The 26,352-nt window shown below is 46.0% G+C and overlaps 1 protein-coding gene across 1 annotated transcript in view; it reads left to right on the plus strand.

Annotated features, from left to right (window-relative positions):
• The window catches only part of WNT3A (Wnt family member 3A), a 38,097-nt gene extending 12,113 nt beyond the window's left edge, over positions 1 to 25,984 (plus strand). Inside the window, exons 2-3 of the mRNA XM_026089782.1 lie at positions 21,389 to 21,654; positions 24,992 to 25,984. Coding sequence (XP_025945567.1) covers positions 21,389 to 21,654; positions 24,992 to 25,471 — 746 coding nt within the window. The 3' untranslated portion in view covers positions 25,472 to 25,984. The remainder of the gene's footprint in view (positions 1 to 21,388; positions 21,655 to 24,991) is intronic.
• The last annotated feature ends 368 nt before the right edge of the window (positions 25,985 to 26,352 follow it).

A 26,352-nucleotide genomic window follows, 5' to 3' on the forward strand; every position in this document is an offset into this window, starting at 1 on the left:
TTGTCTTGTTTTGTATGTTTCAAAGAGTTTCATCTGAATTCATGAAAAGAGATTTTCTTCAAACCCATTTTACTTCTTTTCATTTGGAATGTGATCTTATATCAAAATAGCAAGCCATTAAACTATTGAAGAAGCACATTGCTGCATCTTTAATATTTTATAGAATATTGAACTGTTTTGATATTATTGAAATAGAATGTTTTTATCTTGTAAAAAATAAAATTCCAACATTAACAAGATAAAATGCATCAACAGCCTAAAATAGATATATTTTCAGTCTTTTATAACATGGACAAAATCAGAATCTCATATTTTCTGTCTGCTTTTCAACTCTTAAAAAAAAAAAAAAAGAATTTTCTATAATATAGAAATTTGATTTTCTGGACCTCTTTACCAGCCTTAGGCATGATGTACTCTCCAAATGACTCCTTCATCCTGACAAGCTGGCTAAATCTGGATTCTCTGAGAGTGAAGTATCAGAAATGTTCTCATGAGGACCCCCTAAATTAATAAAGCAGCCTTACAGCTCTGTAAAATGAGGGCTGTGACAGATAAGCACCAAATCCATGACTCATTCTCCCCCATGATAAAACATGGAGTTCCATCATGAAAAGACTCCAACAGGAAACTGCACTTCTCTTTTTAGAGAAGAAGCAAAAGGTGGCAAAATATTCTAGTCGTGTTGACTTTTGGTGGAGGAAAGGTGTTTGTGTTCATACAGTCTTTTCTACCAGCTTTCCTAACTGCATTTTGATGTAGCTTCTGAGACAGCTGAGGTTGAATATGTAAGTGTACCTGGAGAGTAATAGATGGGAGCTCTGTGGAGCACGTGCAGTCTCTGTTGGATGTTCAGTGAGCGTCCAGCACAGCAAGGCTCTAGCAAGTTTTGTAATACAAGTAGCATTTTTGTCCAGCATCTGAAATGAAGCATATTGTCTATGTTTAGCTCTCCTGAGCACTGTGTCTTCTCAATCAGAAGTGACAGTGCACATCACTTGCGTCTGAACACATCAGAGAGGGCTTGGTGAGCTCCTGAAGGCAAGACCCTGGCAAATAACGGGTTTTGCAAAATTCTCCGTATGTCTTCATTAATAACATCCCTGGTCCAGACATATCCCTATATGATGTCATTGATCCAATGACACTGATGTCATTAACCAGGAAAGAGCTGAAAAGGCTACGGATGTCTTACTGTAAAATACCTCATACATCCATTGACCAACACAATGCCATCCCTCCTTCTTGCTTTGGTTCAGAAGAGGACAAATGGATGCTGTAGCTATTGAACTTCCCAGTCAACAGAAAGGCACCGTTTTGGTTTTCAGTTTCATTTTTCCAAAGTTTGTCCTAAGGTATCAGGAACTAATAATCAAATGAAAGAGTTAAAAACTCTCCCTAAAACCTCCCACCTTCAACGCAAGCCAACTGTTAACCTTCAGAAAATTTCTGTCCCATCAGTCATTAATACATTTCTTAATTATACATGTTAAGACTATGTGGACTTCCCTGAAATCTTTAAGTCAGCCTAACATAAGACCAGTGTTTTCCAAAGCACAGAGAAGGAATAGTGAACTAAGGAATCCAAACATATCTCCATGTTTAACCTGACTTTTGAAGTAGGTATTTTAGAAATGGATGATACTCTGCTCTAACAGCCAGGGTCACCATTGGAGCTCTGGTACAAGTCTCATACGCCAGTGCTGGCTACTAAAAAATATTGACTCAAAGTCTGCAAAGGAGTAAAGATGCAATTTAAAAATATATGTATCAGCGTTACAGCTCCACTGGAAAAGAGTCTGTAATCATCAGTGTTGCAACTCAATGAGGTCACTGCATCAAGCACCCGGAACTATTAACTACACACATTCACTTATTTTATGGGGCTGACCACTAACTTGTTTGACCAATAGCTGAAAGTATATTAGGCTTGTCTTGCTAGGGTGGGGTCTTCTGATTTTTGTGACGCGGTGTGGCTGACTGCTAGCTTGTTAATCAGTGCCTGCACCTTTTCTCATTATGGTCACACCTGCTGATGTTTAGACTTTCGTTTGGTTCCATCTATACTGCCAAGAGAAGGGTGTCCTTAATTCAGATTGGGCAACTGAATGAGGCAACCTGACTTAAAATGGCAGAAGAGCTAAGCTTGACCCTGATTGGGGTCAGACAGCTTGGTACAGCCCCATGCAAGATAGCTGGTCTTCTTGACTCTACAAGCTGCATATGACATGTATCAGAGAGTCCAGGGCTACCAGTGTACCACAGTACCTCAGATGGTGATGATGGCTCCCTGGAGCCACCATACCCTGTTGCTGCACAGGACCAGCCCAGGCAAGCAAGCTACATCTCAGAGTAATAGCAATACTGCGCTTTCTAACCCTCATGCAACATAGCCCTCCTGCTAACCACACAGTGGTGAAGAACTGTACGACAACCCTGGAGAGCCAATGTGATTCAGGAGCCACTGGGGAGCCACTCCTGCCCTACCAGCTTGAACTTAAACTACTCACCCAAGCTAATACCCAAACCTGCCTTAAATGCTGTTTTAACCCAACTTAGCTAACTGAGGTTAACCAACCTAGGTGAAGAATGTGTCTTCTATGTGTAGGGCTTACTGTCCAGGAGCACTTCATTACTGTGTTTGGTCTCTAAGCAACTTTTCTGACAGTGAGAATCCATAGATGACAGGCACTTTGTTTTTCTTATATCAAATGCATTTATTAAACAGGACTTGGGCCTTCAGAAGCTGACATGCTGCAGTTTTCTTTAAAACAAGGGCAGATGCAAGCCCTGAAATTTGAAGAATAGCTATGGCTTCTCACCAAATTCTCTCCTCTCTGGAGGAGACCACATCTCCATGGCGAAGTGGAATCCCAGTCTCAGCTCTGCTTGGTTCCTAACCTCTCTGGTAAAACTTCCTCCAGTGCCCCCAATTAGCACCAGTGTTGATGATGCCTGTAACACCTAGGCCCATCCAGTCTAGGAGGCCAAAAACGCAGACCAGAAGAAGAGCATACCAAAATCTTCACCACAGCTGAGAGACATGCCAGAAAAATAGCACATACTCAAGAAAGCCAAGAGGAAGGGGAGACCCAAGAGTGATTTACAGGCAGGGGATAGCAATTCTTTCTGGCATTGGCCTTGCTCCACTGCAGGATAGGATAGGGCAGGGTGTGCTGGGTGACAGCACCAACTGGCTGACTTCTCCTTGCATCAGGAGGTCCAGCAGCCTCTGCAACAGCTAAGCCCTGGTCACTGGTGACAGACCAAACGTAGAAGCCATGCCTGAGTTTCTGAAGAGTAACGCTCAGGTCAGGAGCTACAGCGTGGTCAGTTATAAGGCAGGAATCAATCCTGATTTCATATAGCCCACTGACAGCTTGCCACCCTCCCCAGCTCGTATCCATTGTGAGCAAATGCAAAGACGCCATATCCCATTGCCCGTTGCTTAATCCATTCCTTCCTGCCCCACTATCAATACAATAATGAGGAGACCCACCCACCGGGAAATCCCCCTTTAACACCCTGCAAAGGAACAGCCAGATTTATCTCTATTGCTGTTCTGGAAAAGTAAATGAGGACTCATCTGCTGTAATCCCCCCTTAAGACTTCAAGATGAGGCCTGTGTTAGCATATTAGCATATATAGCAGCTCCTACGTGTGAAGTGCCGAGCTGTTCCTCCACGGAGGTAAATCACCTACCAGCACATTCTTCAGGTACCCTACTATCTCTCCCTGAAGACATAAATGACTGAGTCTTTGCAATGACTTGATAAAAATGCCTAAAATGAAGACATGGGCTTGAGGATCTCCCCGAAGAACGAATCTCATGAGTCACTGACAGCCTCCAGCTAGGGAGTTTGAGGCCCCTCCTTAAATGTAGTGACACACATCATTTCCATTGGCCTTGTTTTCTCCATGGCAGCTATGACTTCCTCGGTGTGGCTAGGAAATAGGTTTCCAGTCTGAGGAAAATTCTGAGATTTCTGCAACTGCTTGGGGCCTGCACTGGAATGATAAGGAGACCTTCCAAGACTTTCACGAGAAAACCCTGTGGACAGATGCCATCCCTAGAGCAGCTGAGGGCTCGGGGTGAAGGTGTTTGCTTGGCGGTCACTGCTGTTCTTGAGGCTTTGCTGCTCCACACTGGAAGTCTTAAAATTTCTTAGGGAGCATTGGGAGGTGTTTTTGTGGCTTGTGGTGCACAGTGGGGGCTAGAAAGGAGTAGGGAGGCCACTGTCAGCACTGACTGGTGTGGCACCCTCTTCTGAGTCACACAACACTTTTGTGTCCTCGCTCTTATACCACCCATTGCGCACAACACACCCTGCCTTGCTGTGGAGAGCTGCTCTGGGCAGACTTTTGAACTAAACCACTATTACACAGTTACTTGAAATTGCTGGAGACCCGACTTTCTGACCCAGGTTGTGAATCAGATCTGGATGATGCCAAACTAAAGACTGGGTGATTTGATCTCAGCCTTTTCCCAAGACCCAAACCAAGCTGGTCTTCTTAGCAGAAACAAAGTCCAGATAACGTTTGCTCTGCTTTTTTGACCACTATTTCTGTGTGTTTCCTTTATTTTGGTAGTCCCTGCCCATCAGGGAGCAGGAAATACTGAGGCATCTGTTAAGCTCCTGAATCAGATTGTCCACTATAGAAACTTGTTGTGCCCTGCAATTTGCAAACCCCAGACTTTTTACCCCTCCCAGCTAACTTTGAACACACATCCATTTAGGGGGATGCATTTTCAGGCCCATAACCATCAGAAACTTCATTCTGCCAGCACAAATCTCACTGTTTCCATACTCAGTCCTGCAAGTCTTTTGCTGGCAAGTCTGGAACTGCACTGAAGAAGTGAGCCATTTGCATGATTAAAGGTTGCAGGACCAAGCTGATTAGAAAGTTTCAGCAAATTCTCCAGTCGGAGCATTAGCACAGATCCACTAGGTGAGGAGCTGGCTCTAGGTACGTAGTTGGCTTCTCCTCAGAGACGTGGAGTAACTTCCACTGGTTTCCACCGAGAGCTGGAAGTTCTCAGCTTCTCTCGGGATTGATCTCTGCACCTGCAGAACAAATGCCTGTAAATATTGTTGTGGTTTTGGTGGCTTTTTATTTATAATATCAAAACTTGCTGCTTTGATTAGAGATGGTGGGGGGAGGGGGAATCTGACAGTGTTTTCTGGCATTTAGTCCCTAATTGGAATATTCCCTTTGGGTATTTAAAAAAATATTAAATTGGCCCAGATTTTTTTTTATGAATAACACTTTAATTAAATTTTTACATATTAAATGTACATCAATCGAAATACTTAGACAAATAGCACAAGTGTTAGTCATGTATAAGCAGAAGGATGAATCAGTCTAAGACTGTGTATGTTAAAACACCCTCTCCCTCCGCTGGCGCATGCGAGAGGCTGAAAGGCAATGGAAATGAACATGAGAGATGGAAACCAGTGAGAAGAGATAGCATAGGAAAAGGCCAGGAGAAAGGAGGGGTACCCAGTGGGATTAGTAAGGTATGGGATCCCTTGTTCATGCAGTGACTCGGGCACAAGACACGGAGTCAAAGGACCCGAGCTCGGTTCCCAACTCTGCCACTGACCTGCTGGGCAACTTCACGACGTTACTTCGTTCTCCTATCCTTCTTTCATTTCCACCTCCTTCTTTGCTTTGCCCGGGTTAGTTGGACAAGTTCTTCTCCGTGTCCACTGGGGACAGAGCAAGAAGCCATAGGCTTAAACTGCAGCCGGGGGATTTTGGTTAGACCTTAGGAAGAATGGTCTAACGGTAAGGGTAGTGGAGCATGAGAAGAGATTGCCTGGGGAAGGGGTGGAAGCACCAACCTGGGAGGTTTTTAAGAACAGGTTAGACAAACATCTGTCAGGGATCGTTTAGGCAGAGTGGATTCTGCCTGTGGGCAGAGGGGTGCAAGGTCCATGTCTGATTTTTGTGATTTGAAGTTTTTCCGGAGCAGGGGCTGAGCCTGCGTGTGGGTTAGCGCAGTGTCTCCCTCTCAGAGCAAAGTGCTGACTTCAGTGGGAGAGTCTAGACATCAGTTTCATACAACATAACAAGAAGCAAGGTGTCTCAGTAGAAAAAGTAAGGGGGTTTTTTTGTGAAAAAATTATGCCTATACCTAGATGCAGCCCTAATAATGATGGTTTGATTATTCTGCCATTTCCACTGAATCAGATAAAGGATTTTTCTAATTTACACCAGGCCAAGAGGAGAGACAGGCCCAATGTTGTTCTGCTGATGGCCAAAATACATTTTTTACTTTACCTGAATTATTCAGGAACTGATTTTCAAAGGCTTTTCCTAAGGGTTGGTGGTTGTTCTTTTTCTTTTTTTTTTTCTTTTTTTTTTTTGCACTTTGGGTATCACCTATCTCCACTCATTACATAGGGCAGCAGCAGTGTTACCACCATGGGAGCTTGTATTTAATAGCAAGAGAAGAATCTTTAGCAGCTCCCATCCCAGGAGATCGCCAAATGCACAGCTTTGATTTTGTTGCTGTAAGACAGGCAGGGATGAAAGTGATGTGCACTGTTAGTAAGCCCTTAACATACTGGGTTCCTCCAGCAGTTTGGTGAATGCTTTCCACTCCCATTAAAGTCACTGACAGCAGTGTATGCAGAACAGGTCATCACCCTTCCCCTCCACCCCAAGTTAATATGTTGGATAAGGAGTCATGCGTCGTTCCCACCAAAACTGGAGAGCACACACCCATAGCCGTGGGGTGTGGATGTTGTTTAACAACCCGAAGCAGAATTACACCAGCATTTAGGGTGCAACGTCAAGCACAACGTTGTTTCCAGTTGTCAGATACGAAGGCAGGGCTGACATAAGAGCAAGAAGGCATTTAGTGAATTAAAAACAGCAAGAATGAGAAGTGCAGGCTGGCAGGCTTAAGGTTTCTTGCTGTCGGAGTGGTGAAGTTCTGGAACAGCTTCACAAAACCAAGCAGAAGAAGCAAAAATACCCTGATGGCATATAGCCTGAGGAAGGGAAAGCTTCGTCAAAGCAAATGTTATCATTTGGCTTATGACGGGTTAATATAGACGAATACAGAGACAGAGGCAGAAACAGGAACTCTGCATTTCTATGAAACAAAACCCACAGCACCTGCCTCTTCTTCCACTGGTTCGCTACCCCCATCTCCCTTCAGAGAAGCTTTAATCACCACCTGGAAGTTATTCACATTCTGGGTGCCCATCGTTTTCCTTGCCTTGGAGGGTGAAACCCATGTGTAGTTCAGAGTGGAAGAGATCGTCTCCATAGGAAAGAGCCTCCATAGTCTGCACATGTACGACTCCTCTAGCCAAGAGAGCTGACAAGTGCATGACACGGGGCTGGGCAAGAAAACTGCATCTCTGTAATTAAGTAGGTGGGCGTTATGCAAACTTAAGAATCCTGGGCAAAATATGGCAAGCATAAGATTAATGAAACTGGCTCATTTTATGAATACAAATGATGACTGGTTGAGAAAGAGTTGTCTGGAGGCGTTTGGTATCCTTTGCTTCTACAGCAATTCTGTTTTGAGGTCAAGTAGCTACCTCATGCTGCAACAACTGCACTCTAGCTCTGACTTGGGAAGGGATCATGTAGTAGGGGACTGAGGCTTGACAGTCCTGGCATCAGTCCACAATTTTGAAGTTGTTTTGGGGGTCACTGGTTCAGAAATCTGCGTGGCTTGGTGAGGAGCAGAAACTGCCATGTCTGAGAGCTTCTTTGTGGGCATCAAAAACTCAGACCATTCTCTTAATCCAGGTTGAAAGATGGTTCCTTGTCCCATCACTAAGAGTATGTGGCACTTGTCTGCATCGTGAGATGAGACCTGTGTGTCACCCGCATCAGTGGTGTGGGCACAGGCACACAGGTGGACAGTCATCCGCAACAAGTAGCCCATCCACAGTAGTGGGGGGAAGGTAGACAAGCAGAAACTGGGTGGGTTTTATGAATAGTGGAGTGGCTGTTAGGGATCAGAAGAAAAAAGGAAGGTTTTGGTACTGTACTAATATAAAAACAATTATTTGGGTAAACACTGAGTGTAATTTCATTCCACATCTATGATCCAAAATAGTTTGTTTCAGTGTTTTAAATCACAACTAGATACAAGTCAGGCGTTATTATTATTATTATTATTATTATTATTATTATTTAACTCCTATCTATAACTTGAAGATGAAGATGAAGGAAATGTTTCCATTTATTGAGTTTCTGTAGTCTTACATTCACCGAGAGCCCAAGCTCTTTGCCTTATCCTTAGGGCAACAGATCACCAGGTGGTCTCCTCACCAAGCATTAACCAGGCATGCTTTTCTCAGCCACCCAAATCAAACAGAAGACCCATTTTTAGTCCACCAGGATGACAGGCTAACTCTTTGTGGTTGCTAGTGTTGCTATTCTGATTTTGTCTTCCTAGAACTGAAAGATTTAAGGGAATGTCTCTCAGAACATGACTGTTAGTCCTAAGAGTTTCTGCAAAGGCTTGGTTGTGAGATTTATGCACTGCAAAGCTTGGGATCTGCACCAACTTGGCCCCAGTTGTGTTTATGGGGAAGGCCAAATATCCCTGGAAGGGCATAGCTATTTCCTCCAGAAAGGACGGTGTAGTGCAGGTCTTGTGGTTACTTTTTTGGTTGATTCAGCTGATAAATTTGATAGGTTGCCCACACCTAGAAGATATGCTCCATCCTGTAATGTCCTCACATGCACTCATTTTATGACGGGCAAGGACACAGCTGAGTGCAGCGTTAGACAAGTGCTCAATACATTTAGCTCCCTTTTCCGCTTGCAAATTATACAAGAGCTTCAACCGTAATCAGAATATCTGTCATCCAAAGCTTATCTCTTGACATATAATTGCCTGTAAATCATCCAGTTTGTGTCCGGTCCTTTTCAAATTTCTTATTCCTCTCTGTCTAAGTAGGATTGCAGTCCCCATTGCTTCACCAGCTGGCTTCATCCTTGAGCACTTGGGATCAGACAGCAGGAAAAGGATGATTGCTCTCTATTTCACAGGTGGGCAACTGAGGCAGAGGCAAAGACAGGGCAGAGGAGCTGCTCCAAAGCCATGCTGCTTAGTCCTGCCCAGAACTGAGCCCCTTATCCCTCAGGAACCACAGATACAGCCTCCAAACCATGCTTCCTCTCAAGGGCTATTTATAAAGTGGCTTTTGTGCTCTGGGAGTTGCATAAACTTTTCTGCCTCCTCAACTGGCTGAAACTGAAACCCACAAAAAAAAAAAAAAAAAAAAAGGCCAAAGCCTACTCCAGGAGGGTGAACAGTTCCCCTGCAATTCCACCAGCACCCCAAATCCACTCCCTTTCCCAAATCGAGCCTGTAAAGCAAAAACTTTTGCAAGCAGAAAAATTGCTTAATTGCCTCAAATTGATTCCATGGTTTTATTAAGATATTTGCCCAGCTCTATTATGGTTAATTATTTGTATTACAGTAGACTCTGAGGCCCCAAGCAGAGATCAGGGCCCCATTGTGCTAAATACTGTACAAGCACATAATAACAAAATCACTCCTTGCCCCAGATAGCTTACAATTACATGGAGAATTGCAGTGGAAACATACCACAGTTGTAACGCTCGTGTGAACACCCTTCCAGAAAGGCAAACGTGCATTTTGAAAGCCAAAAGGGACCTTCATGAGGGTCTGGGTTGCTTTCATTGTGCATGCACCTTGCAGCCCCTCTTTTCTTGTCGAGCTCCGGTGGGAAAAATACGGGAAGAATATTGACATATAACCAGCGCAGGAAGGTTTTGTGGTGGATAGGCAGGGCAAAACAGAGAAGAGGAAAGAAAAGAAGGAAAAAAGAAAAGTTCCTGTGCTGTTTTCCCCCTCGTGTTTTACTTCTGTGAGCCTCCGAGCTCTCAGCTTGGAAGCTGGGCTGCGGGAGGCTCATGAGGGAGCTTGTTTCCCTGGGGATTTCCAGCCTCATTTTGCAGACTCAAAGTATTTCTCTGCTTAGGTGAATGTTAAGAGGAGCACACAGCTTTTAACCAACCTCTTGGAGACCCTGCACCTGCCGCCGCCGCTGCTGTCCTCCACTTCCATGCGGAGGCACGGAAGAGGAGCAAAAATGCAAAAGGGGAAACCTACCCTTCACCTTCCCCCTCGCCTGCTTGTCTCCAGAGTCGAAGCTCTGCGGCTGAATCCGTGCACGGGAAACCTCGCAACTTGAGGGGTCCAAATTAGGGGAGCTTTCCCACACCTGCACACTGCCAGGATGGGGCGAGTTTTGAGGCCTTTTTAGCTTTGCTGGAGATAGTCTCCAGGGCTGGGAACGTGGCAGTTTTGGGATGACTCAGGGTCTTCCTTGCACCCGAGCCACTGCTGAGCACTGGATGCCCCTCTGGGCTGCTCGGGAGGCACCTTGTAGAGAGACGCACGTCCCCGTACCACCAAACTGCTGTGCTTTCTGCTGCGTTGCAGCCCAGTTCTGGTGGGAGTCTAGGGCTGAGAGGACGTGAAAGGCAGCAAATTGTACCCAAAAACAAGGGGAAAATCCAATTGTTCCCAAACACTAAACTCAGGCCTCAAGCGGAGCGGGAAACTCCGGAGATAACTCAGTGTGTGTGTGTCTGTGTGTCTGTGTGTAAAAACGGCCTTGCAGAATACCCCAGCTTTAGCAGGGCTTTGAAAAAGATCTGGGTGGTGATTCAAAATCCAGGTTATGACCTGTGACCTTTGGATGAGAAATTGTTGCCATTTAGGATGTGTTAGGAGGTCCATCCTTTTCATCAAATGCGTGTTTCTTCTTGCTGCGGGAGGCAATCACACCGGTATATCATTAACTCGCAGAAAAGGAGGCTGTAAAAGAAGTTGATGGGGGACCTTAGCCCACACCCTGCTGGGGTCTGCTCAGAGCACAATATCCCAGCGACCATGAGATTAAGCTAAAGAGAAAAGTGAAAATGCTTTTCACGATTCACACGCCCTTTAGATTGTTTTATTAAACCATTTGAATAGGGATTTCCCTTTCGGCCGACAACGGGGCCCGGCCAATGCATAGTTCTAGGTTGCTATGACTTAGTTGGTGCTGGCTAATCACAAGTGAGGGCAAATTTCATATAAAATATCTCGGGCCATTGTCAACCTAATGCGGCGTGACAGTGGCAGCACAAAGGGGGATTCATTCACCCCAGCAGGTAATAAGGACGATTTGCCATACCAACCAGGCAGTCTCGAGGGGGGCTGTCAAATACGATCAGAGCAGCGAAATGGAGCCTCACATTCCTTTCTCAGGTGGGCGAAGGCGATCCTTTTGTTCGGCGATGTTGCTTCTGATAACAGAATACAATTATTTTTTTTTCTTCCCCGTATCCTATTGACCGGCGGGGCTGTTTTGCATAGCGGTCTTTGGCGCTTGCCTTTTTCTCTCCCGTGCCTTTTTTTTTAACAGGCAGAAGGGACCCTGATGATCCTTTAACCTGATCGCCTCTGGATCGCGCCCCGGAGAGTTTCACCCTGGTCCTTCCCCGCTCCTTTTCCGCCTTCCCCTTTCATTAAGGAATCGGGATTGCCGCAATGAGCGCGCTGTAGCTCATCTAATAACCTCCGATTGGCACACAGCTTCCTTTTGTCTACAGCCTTCCAGGGACATCAGGCCATTGGGGAGACCAGGGGTCGGGATAATTCAGGGAAGTTTGACGGGCTAAGAGAGCTCGGCCATTTCGGGACTCAGGGCAGAGATGCAATATTCAGAATAAGGCACTTAAGGGGAAGGGGGGGAGGGGTCAGGCGGAGAGCGTTTCACGCATGACCAAACCAGCAGAAAGACAGATAAAACGTGCTTGCATTAAGCAGGGTAGGTAAGGAGACATACATGGCAATGATTAGATAGACAGAGAGATAGGGCGATAGAGAGCGAGATAGAGGGATGTTTGCTTTGCAGGTATCAGGCTTGGGTTGCTGATACCAGACTGTCCCTCCTGATTTGCCTATCTTGGGGGTCTGGTTACCTACGATCACCTGGGGTTATTTTGACAGTAGCTAATTAGCGAGAGCATTCCAGCCCTCAACCTACCCTGCCTCCACCGGGCCCTGCCGGCTCGTCGTGTGCACTGGGCCCTGCTCCCAGTGCCACGCACGAGACTCCCGGGCTGCTCCGGCATTGGACAATCTGGCTCTACCTGTTCCGGGGGCCGCGAACGCTTGGAAGAGCCAGTGCCGTGCCGGAGTTTGCAGCGTGGCTGCTCCATGCAACAATAGCAATAAGCAACCACCGCCAACAACAACAACAACAACAAAAAACCCACCGTTCAGATGTTTTAGGGGAACTTGGCCTCCAGGATTTTACAAGCCATGTTAATCCGACCTCCTTCAATCCAACATTCCCTCTTATCTGTATTGCCTTCATGTTCCCTGGCAGGAATTGCCCACTTAATAATTTCCCTCCGATGATCTGAAACACAGTTAATCTGATCAAATGTCTTTTCAGAGCCTTTCATCTTCCCAGGGATGTGTTGACACTAGCACATTGGTTCAGAGGAAACAAGAACTCAATCAGAACTTCATTCAAAACACAGATGGGACCCAAAGCTAACCTTTCCTTTAAGATATGCAAAAGTGTGGTTAGCTTCTTGTTATTATGTTCTGCATTTGCATAAGTCTTTGCATTTGGGGGCCTGATTTTTAAAAGGATAAAAAAGTCAGACAAACCCTGGAGCTGGATTTTGATGAGAAAGAGAACAGAATCAGCTGGGCATGGAGTTGGCAAGGCTCTTGGTGAAGAAGGGCAGAGACTGTGGCGTCACACAGAGCCAGGCATGGGGTTTGGGGGGAGCTCCTAGCTGACATCACTTGCTGCAGTATATGTGTGCTGAATCCTGGCGTGAGGGAACTACATTTCTCCCACCACCGCTGCCTCTGCCTTGGAGCCTCCACCACTGCATTTCATGGTCAGATCTAAAGTCTCAATYACCTGCAGCCCCCTGGGCTTGGGGTTTTGCAAAGCAGGCTTCCCCAAACTTATGAATCCACTTGGGAAACGCTGCTAAAGATGAAGGGACAGACGCGAGACAAGCGTGCGTGCCAGACAAAGGCTGCAGGTATTTGGGTCTCACCAATGTATGGCTCCGAGCCATTCAAGTCATAGTCTGTAAGGCTATGCTGAGATTTCAGTCTTACAAAGGGATCTTAGGGGAACGGACTCAGTGCTCTTTCTGCGTTCAAGGGATCCCGTGCAATCATTTAGGCCCTGCTAATATGGAAGAGATTGATGGGGCTTGCATAGCTCTGGGCACATCTTCTCTGTGCAATGCAGAGCTGCTCTGGAAACTCCTGTAGCTACTGTCAAGACCTGCAGTGGCTATCATGTCAGAGGAGGTGCTGATAAGAAGGTAGCCCTATCCACATAGCACAGCACACAGGCAGATTTAGGTACTGATATTGTCCTGGAAGGCCCTACTCAGAAAGAGTGAGCATCACTCCTGGGGTAATAAGGCACCATGCTCTGCTGGGTGAAATGTCCTCCCTTTTGTCCCTCTCCTTTGTAATGTTGTAGACGGGAAGAAGACTCAGAGCTCAGGCTGTAGGTGGTAAATTCATCTTTTTCCCTCTGTCCTGTATGGACAGTATGCCAGATCTGGTCCGTGGTGTGAACCAGTAGTGATATAGATGGATTGTGAGCCTGAAAAGCCTACAGCAATTGCCATTTTGAATGAATCCATGAACATTCCTTGATATATGTGTTTAGTGCATTTTTGCAAAGAGAGAAACTGAGGCAGAGTTGCAGAGTTGCCCATGTCTTTGCTTAGTGGCTGTTGCCACTTCCCAAAGCCTTCCTAAACCCCCCAGAGCCATCTCACCCTTCACTAGCCGCCTTCCTGAGTGACGCTGCTGTGATTGAGCAGAAAATCAGAGCCAGGGCACTCAGCTACTTTGTGTTTAGACTTGGAGGGACACCAAGTAAAGAAATTAAAGCTTTTAACAAGCTCAGGTTCTCTTCCTACCACTCTCACTCTGGGAAGCATTTTATAGTCAGTATAAATATAGCACGTGCTGTTGAATTTGGGAATGCGCTCAGCGCAATGATTTACCCTCCCACCAGGAAGCCTGACTTCTCCCCTCCTTTCTATAGCCCTTCTGTTGAACACATTCAAGGCCACAGCTCCCTCCCCTCCACCTTCCCTAGTGGGTGGAAGGTGCATCTTTAAAAATAAACAGCGAGCCCTGCTCAAAGATCCCCAAATCAGCTCCCCAAAGATTTTGAGGATCCTTCGGTACCAGGACAGGAGATGCTGTTCCATGAGTAAAGGCGCCCAGGTTGGCAAGGCTGGGTTGGGGGAAGTATGAACGCGGGAAACAGGGGTCTCTTTGGAGTGGAGCTAAAGCAAGGTTGAAGCTGAGCCAGCCAGCTTATGTAAAACCCTTTCAGTTGGTTTATCTGAGATGGGATCCTCTATTGCTACAATCGAGAGGAATGTGGTGAAACTGAAGCTCGCCTGCCTCCGAGGCCGCAAGAGCCAATATTTTGTTTCCAACGTTCCCAGTATTTTCCCCACAAGCAATGTCAGGCTCACAGCAGCCGTGACACCTCTGTGATCCTCCTCCTCCTCCCTTTTTACGATGGGAACGACTCCTGTTCCCCTCCAGCGCTTGGGCACTGTCTCTGCGGCATGGATGGATCTGTCAGCCGGCATGTGCTAAGGGGTTCCTTGTCTGCTACAGTGTTCTGGGCTGTTCTCCATATTTGCCTGGTGCTGTGCCAATACTTAGTAATTCTGATTGGCAAATGATATGTGTCTTTGTGATCATAAAAAAGTCTTTAACATTTTTTTCCCCCGTCCCTCCTCCCTTCCCTGGGGAGAAATGTGTCCTGCACTCTGAGATATGACCCCTACTTCCGTTCTTTGTCACGTTTTCCTGAGGAAATTGGTCTAGTGAGAGCATCGTAAGTCAGGACATCATTCCTATGTCCTGAACCCCTGGTTCTTGCTTCTGAGGGACCTGCTTGTTGGCAGGTTTAGCAGAGAGGCCAGCTGGGATGAGGGACGAAAGTATCCTCTTTCTCCTGATATCTGGGACAGGCAAGGCTGCATTGCTGCAGGTGGGACTTGTCTATCCTGCACACAAATTTTGGGGTCTTCAGGCAATGCCATTCATGTTAGTGCAAGCCAATATCCATCTCTGTGTGTATTTTTGCAGCTCCTGTGATCTCTGACTCACCAGCCCTGCTGTATTTCACTTCTGCCATTTAGAAAGTATCTGCACTTCCAAGGCTGTCAGTGTGGGCCTAAAGAAACCCCACTTCACCAGGGTGTCACAGTTTACTGAACTTCCAATGAGGATTTGGCTCAAGGGACCTCTGAAAGGTGTCCTTCAGAGCTGAGATCTTCCTTCAACCTTGTCTTCAGTGCAGTTGCAAGCAAGAAAGTGGCACTGACTTTTTTTTACGTTCATCAGTACTTCAGCTCTTGCATCCATGGTCAGGAGCATTTGGTATTAACCCCTCCTGGCATCCTCTTTTTCCATTCAAAGTGGTGCAACATGGCCTTTCGTTCAAGCCCTTCTGGTTTAGCTTTTATCACGGAGGTGTTTATGGGTGAACCTCCCCACGAGGGAAGGATGTAGCTTGAGTCACTCGGCTTCTCAGACTCTCAAAGCCTTCTTCACTAATTCCTCATTGTCTTCTTCTGCTAGACAATGCTCTCCTCCCATTGTAACCCCCTGATCTCTAACCTGAGAGAAGGACCCCTGGCCACATTAATCAGGAGGGAAATGAGCCATTAGGACAGGTCTCCAGTGTGAGAGGTCATGCTGCCTCCAGATACACTTACCCCAGAACCACAAGCGATAACGTGCCCCCAGTTTTGCTTCCAGTTTCTTGCCTCTTAGAATTTGTTTATTTTTTGTGCATTTGTCTGTTTGTTTCAATCCAGATCCTATGTGATGATTTGCAGTCACCCCACTGCAGTATCTTTCCTATTGTAGGCCTAGTAGTAGGATCCTTTATTCAGAATAAAGATGCTAATGAAGGCTGGGAGGAGTGGCTAAGGTCTGGGGTGAGTTGTTTTCTCACTCTTTCCTTCGCTATCAGCATCCCCAGAAACAATCTGGGCCAATTCTTTTCTTTTTTCATGGTGTTTATACATCATCCAGCCCAAAGAGGCCCCAACTAAGTGTTTCACTACAAGGGCCATCTTTTTAAAAGGATGGTGATAAACTGAAGTAATCACCAAAAACATGCGGGGAGAAGAAAACTGCTAGCAGAGCCATGATTACCCACTGAATGGGCATGGCAGGTTCTCCCATGTGTGAAGTCTTTAAATTAAGACTGGAGGTTGAAATCTCCAGAGTCCATATATCATGTAGGAGTCTAAGTTCCACCAAAATCAAGAAAATTAAGATTGCCCATAAAGGCTCCAGCCAGTTTAGGAGTGTAGCTGGCATCAGAGGTTTGGCTCTGTGGCCAGTGGGAAACCATTAGAGCAAGGCCCATCTATGCTGCTTGGCTATGTGTCCTCCAGGCTGCTGAGGTCAGCTTCTTACAGGCCAGAACCACCTCAGGCAAGACACCCTTCTTTCTTTCTTTCTTTCTTTCTTTCTTTCTAAAACCATACGGGTCTCGCGGCTTTCTTTTAAAATGTGGTCAGTGGAAACAGTGGTGACCCCTTTCTAAAAAATTGCTTAGTGCTTAGAGCTGTGGTCCAGGACGCAAGAGTTGCAACTTTTGCAACTACTGCGGCTCCCAATGCATCTGAGAGTGGGTTGCATTGCCCCATCCCAGAAGCCTGTTGTAACCACCAGGCAACTGCACAGAGAGGCAAGACTTCAGGGGCCAAGAGTGGAGAGAATAGCGCTCAGAACTATGGTGCAAAGGTGGTAAGAAAAGGACTGTAGGTTTTTAAGACCAAAATATACCATTATGTTCCTTCTTCTGCTTCACCACTGTCCTTCTTCCCTCATATCTGGGACATCTGCCTGATGTAGGGTTAGTCATTCAGAGAAAGATTCAAGGAAAATAAGTCACTGTCTGAGCAGCCAAACCCACGAGGCCAGTTTTCGTATATTAGACAGTACAGATATTTGTGTAGTTATTCATTTGCCTTCCTCATTCCTCATCTTGATGACCCATTGTTCTGCTCCAACACCTTCTAGCCACAATTCTGAAGACATCACTGATTTTAGCATTGCAGACTCCTGGGCAGATAAGTAGGATTGTCTTCAGGTATATGGATAAGGAAGTAGAGGCACAGACTGACTAAAGGATTTATGTATCAAAGATACATAAGAAATCTCTGTAAAAACAGGAACTCAAACCTTAGGACCTCATCCTCTGGCCTCTGAATTCTCATTATGGTACTGCCCAGCCATGACTTTTCACATCCTGAGATGTCTCTGCTGCTGAGACAGGGTGCTCAGAAGTGCTCTGCATGGGATGTTCATGCTCCCAGTTTTGCAGACCAGGCACTTAGGAAACTACACCCCCAATTTCCAGAAGTGACTAGTGACTTGGAGACATCTCCTTGTGGGCGCATCTATAAATAATGCATTCTGCATTGCAGAAGGCCCTCTTTAAATCTCAACACCCTTTTCACTGATAGTCAACCCCTCTAAAAGGGCACAAAATTGGATACCTCAGAGTGCCAGCCATCCAGATCTCTAGGCCTTAAGGGAAACTTGGGGGCAGGCAGATATTAGACAAGCTGAAGCCAGAGCTTTGGTGACCTTGTGCTGCACTAAAAACAAAGTGGTTAAAATGCTCTTAAGTCAACATCCCCATGAGGTATTAGTCTCCATTAACCTTCTCTTGCCAGATGACTTTCCAGAAGGTCTCTTCAAGTCATAACGAGCTGCTTGTCTCCTGCTACCAGAACCACCCAGAGAGGAATGAGGCGACCTGACAAATATACTGCACTTTCTTGTTATCTTTGCTAAGTCTCTTGCATTTTTATATGGCACCTTAATAACCCCTCATTTCCATTACAAGTGCATGCTTTCCTTCTGCTTATCTGTATCTCTATACACTCCTTCTCCATTCCTGCAGCCACACCGCCTCCGGCTACAACCTGGGGAGCACTCCAGAGCTCAACAGGGTCAGGTCTGCTTAGTAATCAGAGGGACAGTCCTATAACTTAGGTGGCAGGACGTGATTCACGCGATGGCGCTCTTCCATCTGCGTCAATATTGAACCCGGTGCCGTAAGTTAGGGGCAGGAGATGTAAACCCAGTGCCCTAATTTCATGAAGTCATTAAGAGATCGACGGCAACTTTCTCAAGAGACAAACTCCTAACCTCGGTGCCGGAGGCCAGATTTCAGCTTCTTTCTGCCTGCCTACATTCCCCAGGTAGTTACAATCAGATACAGCGCTATTTGCTTCCTGTTGTGTGCTGTTAAGTGGTGGCTGCACTCCACCCCAGGGGTGGCTGCATTTCAAAAGCGGAGTGATTACTGCATATACAGGCTGTAAAAGCCATTGGGCTCTTTCTGGGAAGAGGAGCGCCAGGTATAATCGGTGCTTCTTAAGGAAAATCATATCAAAACCCTCCTGGAGCTGAAGGCTGTCACTATGGGCTAGCTCCAGCAGAGAATTTAAGTAACGGACTTGGGATTTAGGGAGAAATTGGGTACCTGCGTCCCAAGCTGTGATCCTGTAATCCTCCGTTCAGCTGTTACCAAGTCCTGGAAACACTGAAATTCTGCAGACCCTCTGGCTGAGTGCACTAAAGCTCCCTGGGGTTCGGTGCCGAAACACCTCCACTGTGAATTCCTGGGTCCTGCTGAAGCCCAGGGGAATCCTAACCCAGGGCCACCCCTCTCATGCACACGCAGGACAGGGCTTTCTGCAAAACACTGTAGGTGCAGCTGCTTTCTTTTTGTTCATAGCATGGCAAGGCTCTGGGGCTCTGTCCCTGGCCTTGGCAAACTTCAGTTCAGTGGCTACAACGCCTACCCAGGTGGCCTGGGATCAGGTCTCTCCTCCTGAGGGGAGGATACCCCAGCAATGGGAGCTAACCTACACAAGCAATGTGAGCTAGCCAGCACAGCTATTGGGTAGAAGGGGGGAAGAAGAGGAAGAAGCATTGTCTTCCTCTTCTGTTCGTGGCAAAGCACCATGTCCAAGCACTCACCGATTGCCTGTATAGGCACTATACCCTCCACCTCCCTACAGAGGGCAAAGGGATTCATCCCACTGACTTATCCAGCTGGTTTCTGTGAGAAGTCTTTGCCTTTTACGGACCCCAGGGCTGATCATAGACATCCTTGGAGAACACCATACCAAGCCCCCACCCCAGAGGCTTAGTTTGTGGATCCCACCTGGGCAAGAGCAAGGTGCCAAGTCCCCAGTCCTTTTAGAACTGGGGCACATCTGGTCATGCTCAAAAGCTGAGCTTTCAGGCAACTCAGGAACTGTATGGTCACCAGCTGCAGGACACTGGGTTCCTCCAGGCTGGTCAGATGCTGAACAAGGGTTTTTCAAAATCACATTGTGGAACTGAGGGTTCCTACATTTTCCTTTTTTGGTTCTAGCCCTCAGTGACTTGCTAACCTCACGATGCACATTGACATTATGTTCCAGGACATTGCTCATACCTTCAGCTTGTAAGTTCATGCACATTATTTGATTTGCATATTGTTGTATTTGGTAGTCTTCCCAAAGTGAAGCTGTGATGCACAAGTTCTTGCTTAAACCTTCAATCCAGTTGGGACTGCTCTGCAAGCATGCAGTTTTGATTTCTCCCCAAGAACAATGTCGGCTTTTTGGCTTGGCATATTAAACTCTCCTCATGTTAGTAAAAGCTGGAAGCATCTAGAAGGTAAAGGTTAAGCCAAAATGCCCAGGGAAAGCTAAGATCAGCAAAATATAGTGCAGGGAAGGTTTAAGTGGATTTGTGGAGGCACCTCATGAGCTGATGCAAAGATCAGTTGAAGTCAGTAAAGTTGCATCAACTGAAAAACTGACCCTCTGCCTTCATGGCTCCATTTGTTCTAGCCCAACCACCAAAAGGTTTCAGAGACAACATGCTTTCTTAGCTGAATGACCTATGGACAAGAGGGGAGCTTGTGAGGGGGAGGAAACAGGATGTTCAGGGAGGCAGGTTATCAGATTCATTCTGTCTTCTTTGAGATGCCTCTAGGGGTTGAGAATAGCCCTTTTCATCATAAAAATGTCATGTGGCTGAGGCCAAAAAGCATTACACTGGTGTTTTCTGAAGTATGATGTTGAACTCTGAGGTCATTTCCAGCAAGCGAAGAAATAGAATGAGACTGAAACTGAAAACCAAAACCTGATGCTTGCATATATTTCCCATCTGCAAAGTGTTTTCAAAGGTTTGGGTTTCATTTCAGCACTGTGTGGAAAGAGCATAGGAAACCAGGAAGCTATGCTAACACTGAGCTGTCCTTCCACACCCAGGTTGAGCTAGGATGAAAGGGTGTGAAGGAGGTTTTCCACGGAGATCAAACCCCCTCACTCTCTAATCATGAAATCTTTTGGCTGATCTTATCCAGCATCCTGAGGTGGTGGGCAGAAAAGGAAAACAGTCCCCTTGGCAGAGGCCTCAATTGGGCAAGTGAGCAAAGCCTTGAATAGATGCAAGATGCCATATATTGAACACTGTCTCCAAGTGAGTCAGACAGCCTAGGAAAAAGAAGGTGGCTTCAGGATGGATGATGGGGGTCAAAGTTTATTTTACATAGTGAGGACCAGGGACTGTCTGGCCATCCTAACATTTTCCTACCTTCCAGCCATCAGCAGCTCTCCCATTCAAGAAGGAGTAAGTGCTTTACCTGCTGCCAGTCACACAACCAAGGGTGGAGACTGGCATTCACTGGAGATCGGCACTTTCCAAGTTATGTGAATGTGGCCCAGTTTCTGTTATCTGAAGCAAAGGCTTCAGCTCTGGGAATGGCTAAGTGCTGCAATTCAGGCAGATGCAGCTGCTGCCTTCTGCCCAGCCAGCTGGACAGAAGGCAGCCCTAACTAGGGGCTGTGTGATCTTAGTTGTCCAGAACTGTTAACTTCTGACTCTCTGCAAGATGCAGTCAGCTGATCTCAGCACCATTCTGATTTGACTACATTATTTCTGGATGGCTTGCTAAAACCAGGACAAGGTCCTGATTGCCTACAAAGTACCGTATACCATAGACCTATAGATCCGCTGAAACCCATTTCTCCACTGTTTTTTGTTTTGCCCTGGCCCCATCCTAAGACCTTAGTCAAAACTTCTTAGATGACCTCAGTGGGCTTGAATCAAGCCTTATTTCCTAGTGTAAGAAAATGTCCCTGGAGTAGGTGGAAGTCAGTCCACAAGGAAGAAAAGTCCCTGGCGTACTGCCATGTCCTCGAGAGAAGGTGTTCACAGTGCTGATCGTGGCCACACATGATCCCTTCACTGACAGCTATTCGTGGTTTCTCTCTTTCACAGCTACCAGGGAATCAGCCTTTGTCCATGCCATTGCCTCTGCTGGAGTGGCTTTCGCAGTGACCAGATCCTGTGCTGAGGGCTCAGCCACCATCTGCGGCTGTGACACACGCCACAAGGGCTCTCCAGGAGAAGGCTGGAAATGGGGAGGCTGCAGCGAGGACGTGGAGTTTGGGAGCATGGTGTCTCGGGAGTTTGCTGATGCCCGGGAGAACAGACCAGACGCTCGGTCGGCCATGAACAGGCACAACAACGAAGCTGGAAGGACCGTAAGGCCATTTAGTTTTACCTTACTCAATCTCCCCTTACTCATTTCCTACCTGCCACTTTAGAAACCTGTAATGAATAGTGGGAGGGACCTGAGGGGAATAAACAAACCTAAATCTGGACTGTTATCCATCAGAGAACAATGTTATGTGCCCTATGATAGTTCTGGACAGGGAGTTTATCAGTGGTTCTCTGTGCCTGATCTAAGGAGCCTAAAAGTAAATTCACCCACCCAGATGCTAACGAGTACCTCTGAGTCAGTTGCCCATACCCCTTTGTAGTGAATGTATCAAAACAGACAGTGGTAGGATGGGATTTCATCCCACCTTAAAGTAGACATTTAAAATAGCTCAGCTGAATGAAGCCCTAACTGAGCCTGTTCCTCTCCCTTGGCTGCAAGAAGGGGGTGCGTCGTTCAGGCAGAGATGTCTGTGCTGCAGACACCTGAAGTTAAAACAGATGGGCTGGAGTTTATGGGCAGGATTCAGCAGCTTAAACACAGGCATTTAGTGTAATGCGAGGTATCCTAAAGTATCCAGCCTGCCCTCAGCTGCTACTGTGAAAGTCGGTGGGTCTCCTGTAGGTCCTCTGCCAGCCCTGAGCTGGTGCCTTGGACTCCCCTGGAGCTCACAAACGTCATTAGATGCCTGTCCTTGGGCAACTGAGTCCTACTTTGAGTCTTCTGCAACTTGCAGGCAGGAGACATGGACCCAGAACTATAAAAGGACTTGGCTGCCTGAAGTGGGACTTAAGTACCCAAGTGTACAACTGCAATATCCTTGATTAATTACACAGACCCATACAATCTGCATCCATCTCTGGTTTTACATCAGAAATCCCCAAGTGTCCATACCACACTCTGGCTACATGTTGTCCAAAGGCTGTGCAGGGTGGAGAAGGCTGAATTGCTGATGTCTGAGGAGTGTAATACCATAGCTGCCCTTGCAGCCTTGCCCTTGCCCTTGGAACCTGCTGGATCAGGCTGTATCCCCCTGGAAGCACCACCCTGCTCTGTAGGCTTGAAGGTGATGAAGAGCAGGAGACCATTTCCCACCCCTCTTCTTGACACTGTTCCCAGGTTGTATTTAAAGAAAATGAGAGGGAATGTGACTCCGGTGCCTTCTGATTAAACCTGGACTCAAATCCATGCCCCAAAGCTGGTTAATGTTTTTTTCACTTTAGTCATTTGACAAAACAGATAAAGAGCTCCTTAAGCAGGAACTGAAAATACAAAGTCTTACCCACATCGTGGTGACTGCCTCATAAGACAGTGAATCTTTTCTGTAAGGTAGAACAATCCCTATAAGGGGGTGGAAATTGACTTTTTCATCACAAGAATAGCCCATAAATGCCAGCAGAGCATGCACTCTGGGAAACAATTTGTGAAATTCAGTCACAAAACTCTTGCTAATGAAGACCATGCTGCAGCTCCTGTGAGATAGCATTTTTTCTCCAGTGGTAAACTAAAGATATTTTATCCCTCAGTGAAAGAAAGGTACCTCACTACAACCAAAAGAGATTAATATCATCTCATTCCCTTAGGAGCAGGCCTTACACATGCCTAGGAGGACACACGACTGTGCAGTGAGCCATAACAAAGCCACCACAGTTGCATTGTGCTGGGAGACCACTGTCCACAGACAGGCTAGGACTTCAGCATGAGCTCCTCAGATGGACATGGTCAGAACCCTGTGGAATTTTTCCACCTCACACCTCTGGAGAGCTGGTCTGAAAGGGGGGATACCAACCTTTGAAATGGAAAACCACCAGAAACAAGAAATGAAGATGAATATAAGAAATAATGTGATTTCCTAAAACACTGGCCCATATTGTCCCAGGTCCCACAAGGTATTGTGCATTTCTGGCGGCAGTTACTGGGCAAGACTGCTGAGGTAAAGAGGACTGTGGGGAAGTTGGATAGAGTGGGAAGCAGGGATTTGCCTTAGATTGAGAATCCCCGGAAAAATCAAACTGTGAGTAAACATCCCTGGGATGTCAACCCTGCAGAGGTCTTTTTGCAGCAAGTCTTTTCACTTGGCGCTGAGTTATTTTTGGACATTTTGCAGATGTCAAAGATTAGAGAGTAAATGTTGCAGCATTATCTGAAATCCTACTGTTTTATAAGGTACTGGTATTTTCCATTCTCCCCATACCAGCATTCATGGGAGAGGTATTTCAGGTCTCCATGCTCAAGTGTTTCCAGCTAAACCTGAGCCATAGGCAATGTTGCATATTAGCTCCCATATGAACTCAAACCCTACCACCAGGCCAGAAGCTTTGATTAAGTTCAGCATGATTATATGAACCAAACATTTTGTGGTTCTCTCTCATCACTAATTACAACCTCCTTTGCGGCATGTGATACTCCGTAAATAACACAGGAAAGCACCTGGTGAACACCAAGGTGCTGATTCATGTCAAAACTTTTGGACTCAGGCTGGCACTAGTCTGTTCACGCACCCAGAAATTTGCTGATCAGTCTGAAAATGCAGATTATCGAATAATTTGCATAAAGCTGTCTCCCACCTCAGAATACTGGAGGGCAACCCCCTCTAGAAAACTTTGGAATAATTTAACAAGAGGTGAAAGCAAATAGCTGTCTTTTGAGATCAATAATCATGTTTCCATTTATCCCAAGACAGAATTTTATCTTGGAGCTTAAGTCTTTTAAAATCAAAAGTTGGACTTCTAAATTTTTCTTTGAAATGGTTTTAGAAAAATTGTAAAATTGGCTTAAAAATATGAATACATTACTTTTCTGTCTTCTGAACATAGCCACCAGCAAGGCTGGAAGTTTGTTTGCTTAAATAAGCACAAAAACATATGTTAAGGATGGAATACTGGGCTAGATGGTTAGGACATTTCTTATTTCTTTCATTTGCAGTGGAATAGCTGTATATTCTGCTTATCATAGTTCTGTTATTGTTTTAGCTGGCTTTTGTGTTCTTTGCTTCTCTACCTAGATGTGTCTCAATTGCATTCTTGGGTGAAAATACTGCAATATTCACACATGAGCATTGATAAGATAAAAATTAATATGTACAGAAATCACTTCAGCCCTCAGTGAAAGCACTTTATAGATGCTTAAACTTGGAGAGGGAGTGAGAAATAGTTACTGAAAACAACAACACTACCGAAGTTTATATCTGCCTGAGACCCAGCATCCATGCGGTGCATTGGCTGAGGGATAAGGTGATTCTTGTTCACGGGTATGTGAACATATCTATAAAAACACTACAGTTCTTTAAGAAATCCTTGATAAATAGCAGAATTCGATATATGTTTTGATTACAGGCTAATATCTTCCTTCTTCTTTGTCTTTCCTTTCCTTTTTTTCAGTCCATTATTGAACTCATGCACCTAAAGTGCAAATGTCATGGCCTCTCCGGCAGCTGTGAAGTAAAGACCTGCTGGTGGTCTCAGCCGGACTTCCGGGTCATCGGTGACTACCTCAAGGACAAGTACGATAGCGCCTCTGAAATGGTAGTGGAAAAACACCGGGAATCCCGTGGCTGGGTCGAGACCCTCAGGCCCAAATACAACTTCTTCAAGGCTCCAACTGAGAAAGACCTGGTTTACTACGAGAACTCACCAAACTTTTGTGAGCCCAACCCTGAGACAGGTTCTTTCGGGACCCGTGACAGGATCTGTAACGTCACTTCCCATGGGATTGATGGTTGCGACCTTTTGTGCTGCGGCCGCGGACACAACACGAGGACTGAGAAACGGAAAGAGAAGTGCCACTGTATCTTCCACTGGTGCTGCTATGTCCGCTGCCAGGAATGCATACGAGTCTACGATGTCCACACGTGCAAATAAAGCAGGCAAAATCCTTCCCTGGGCTCCAAGTGGAGAAACAGATTTGAGCCTACTTCCTCTGAGGTTGCAGACATGAGAGAAGTCTACTTTTTTTGATATTAAAGAATAAAAAATTTAAAAAAGGCTAAAACTGGTTGGATAGAATAGGTCTAATGACTTCTGGGCTATCCCAAGGTACATCTGGCAGTCATAAAGGTATGCCCCAATTATGCCTCCTGTAGGAGACAGCGGTTTCTTTAACTAGCTGATGATACAGACCTGGAAAGAAGAGAATCAGCAAGAGCATGGATTTGCCCTGCTCTCACCCACCTGAAGTGACTCATGTGATTAAGTGTCCTTTGAAAGACTTGCATCTTCCTAAAAATCTCCTTTTCCCTCAGCTAGGGAGAGGTTATGTTGGACAACAGCACTAAGCTTTCTGAGATCTATCTACATATCCAAATGGCCAGATTCTGTGTATAATATGAGCAACAACAACAACAACAAAAGAAATACAAACAGATAAGTTAATGAATTAAAAAAAAATGCAAATCCTCCTTTGTTTTTGCCCTGGAACCAGAGAAGTCTACAGATATGTTACAGAGCTGTAGAGTGGGCAGGCTCTTCGCATGAACTTTTTAGCATGGTAGCTTCTGCCAGATTTGACATAGGATGCAGTGACACCTGTAGAGATGGAGGGAGAGAGAAGGAGAGGGAGAGAGAGAACTGCTGATGGTTTCCTACAGATGCCCTATTGGCACACACGTGATGTGCATGCTACAGAAAAGGTCTTGTGCCTGATATGTGAAGTGAAGAGGACTCAGCATATGCAATGAGAAGGAGACAGTCCCATGACAAGAGACATTGCTCCGGCTGTGGCTTGATAGGTGACAGCCCATGAG

Source organism: Apteryx rowi, unplaced genomic scaffold (genome assembly GCF_003343035.1).
Source record: "Apteryx rowi isolate R43461 unplaced genomic scaffold, aptRow1 scaffold_83, whole genome shotgun sequence".
Taxonomy (NCBI): Eukaryota; Metazoa; Chordata; class Aves; order Apterygiformes; family Apterygidae; genus Apteryx; species Apteryx rowi.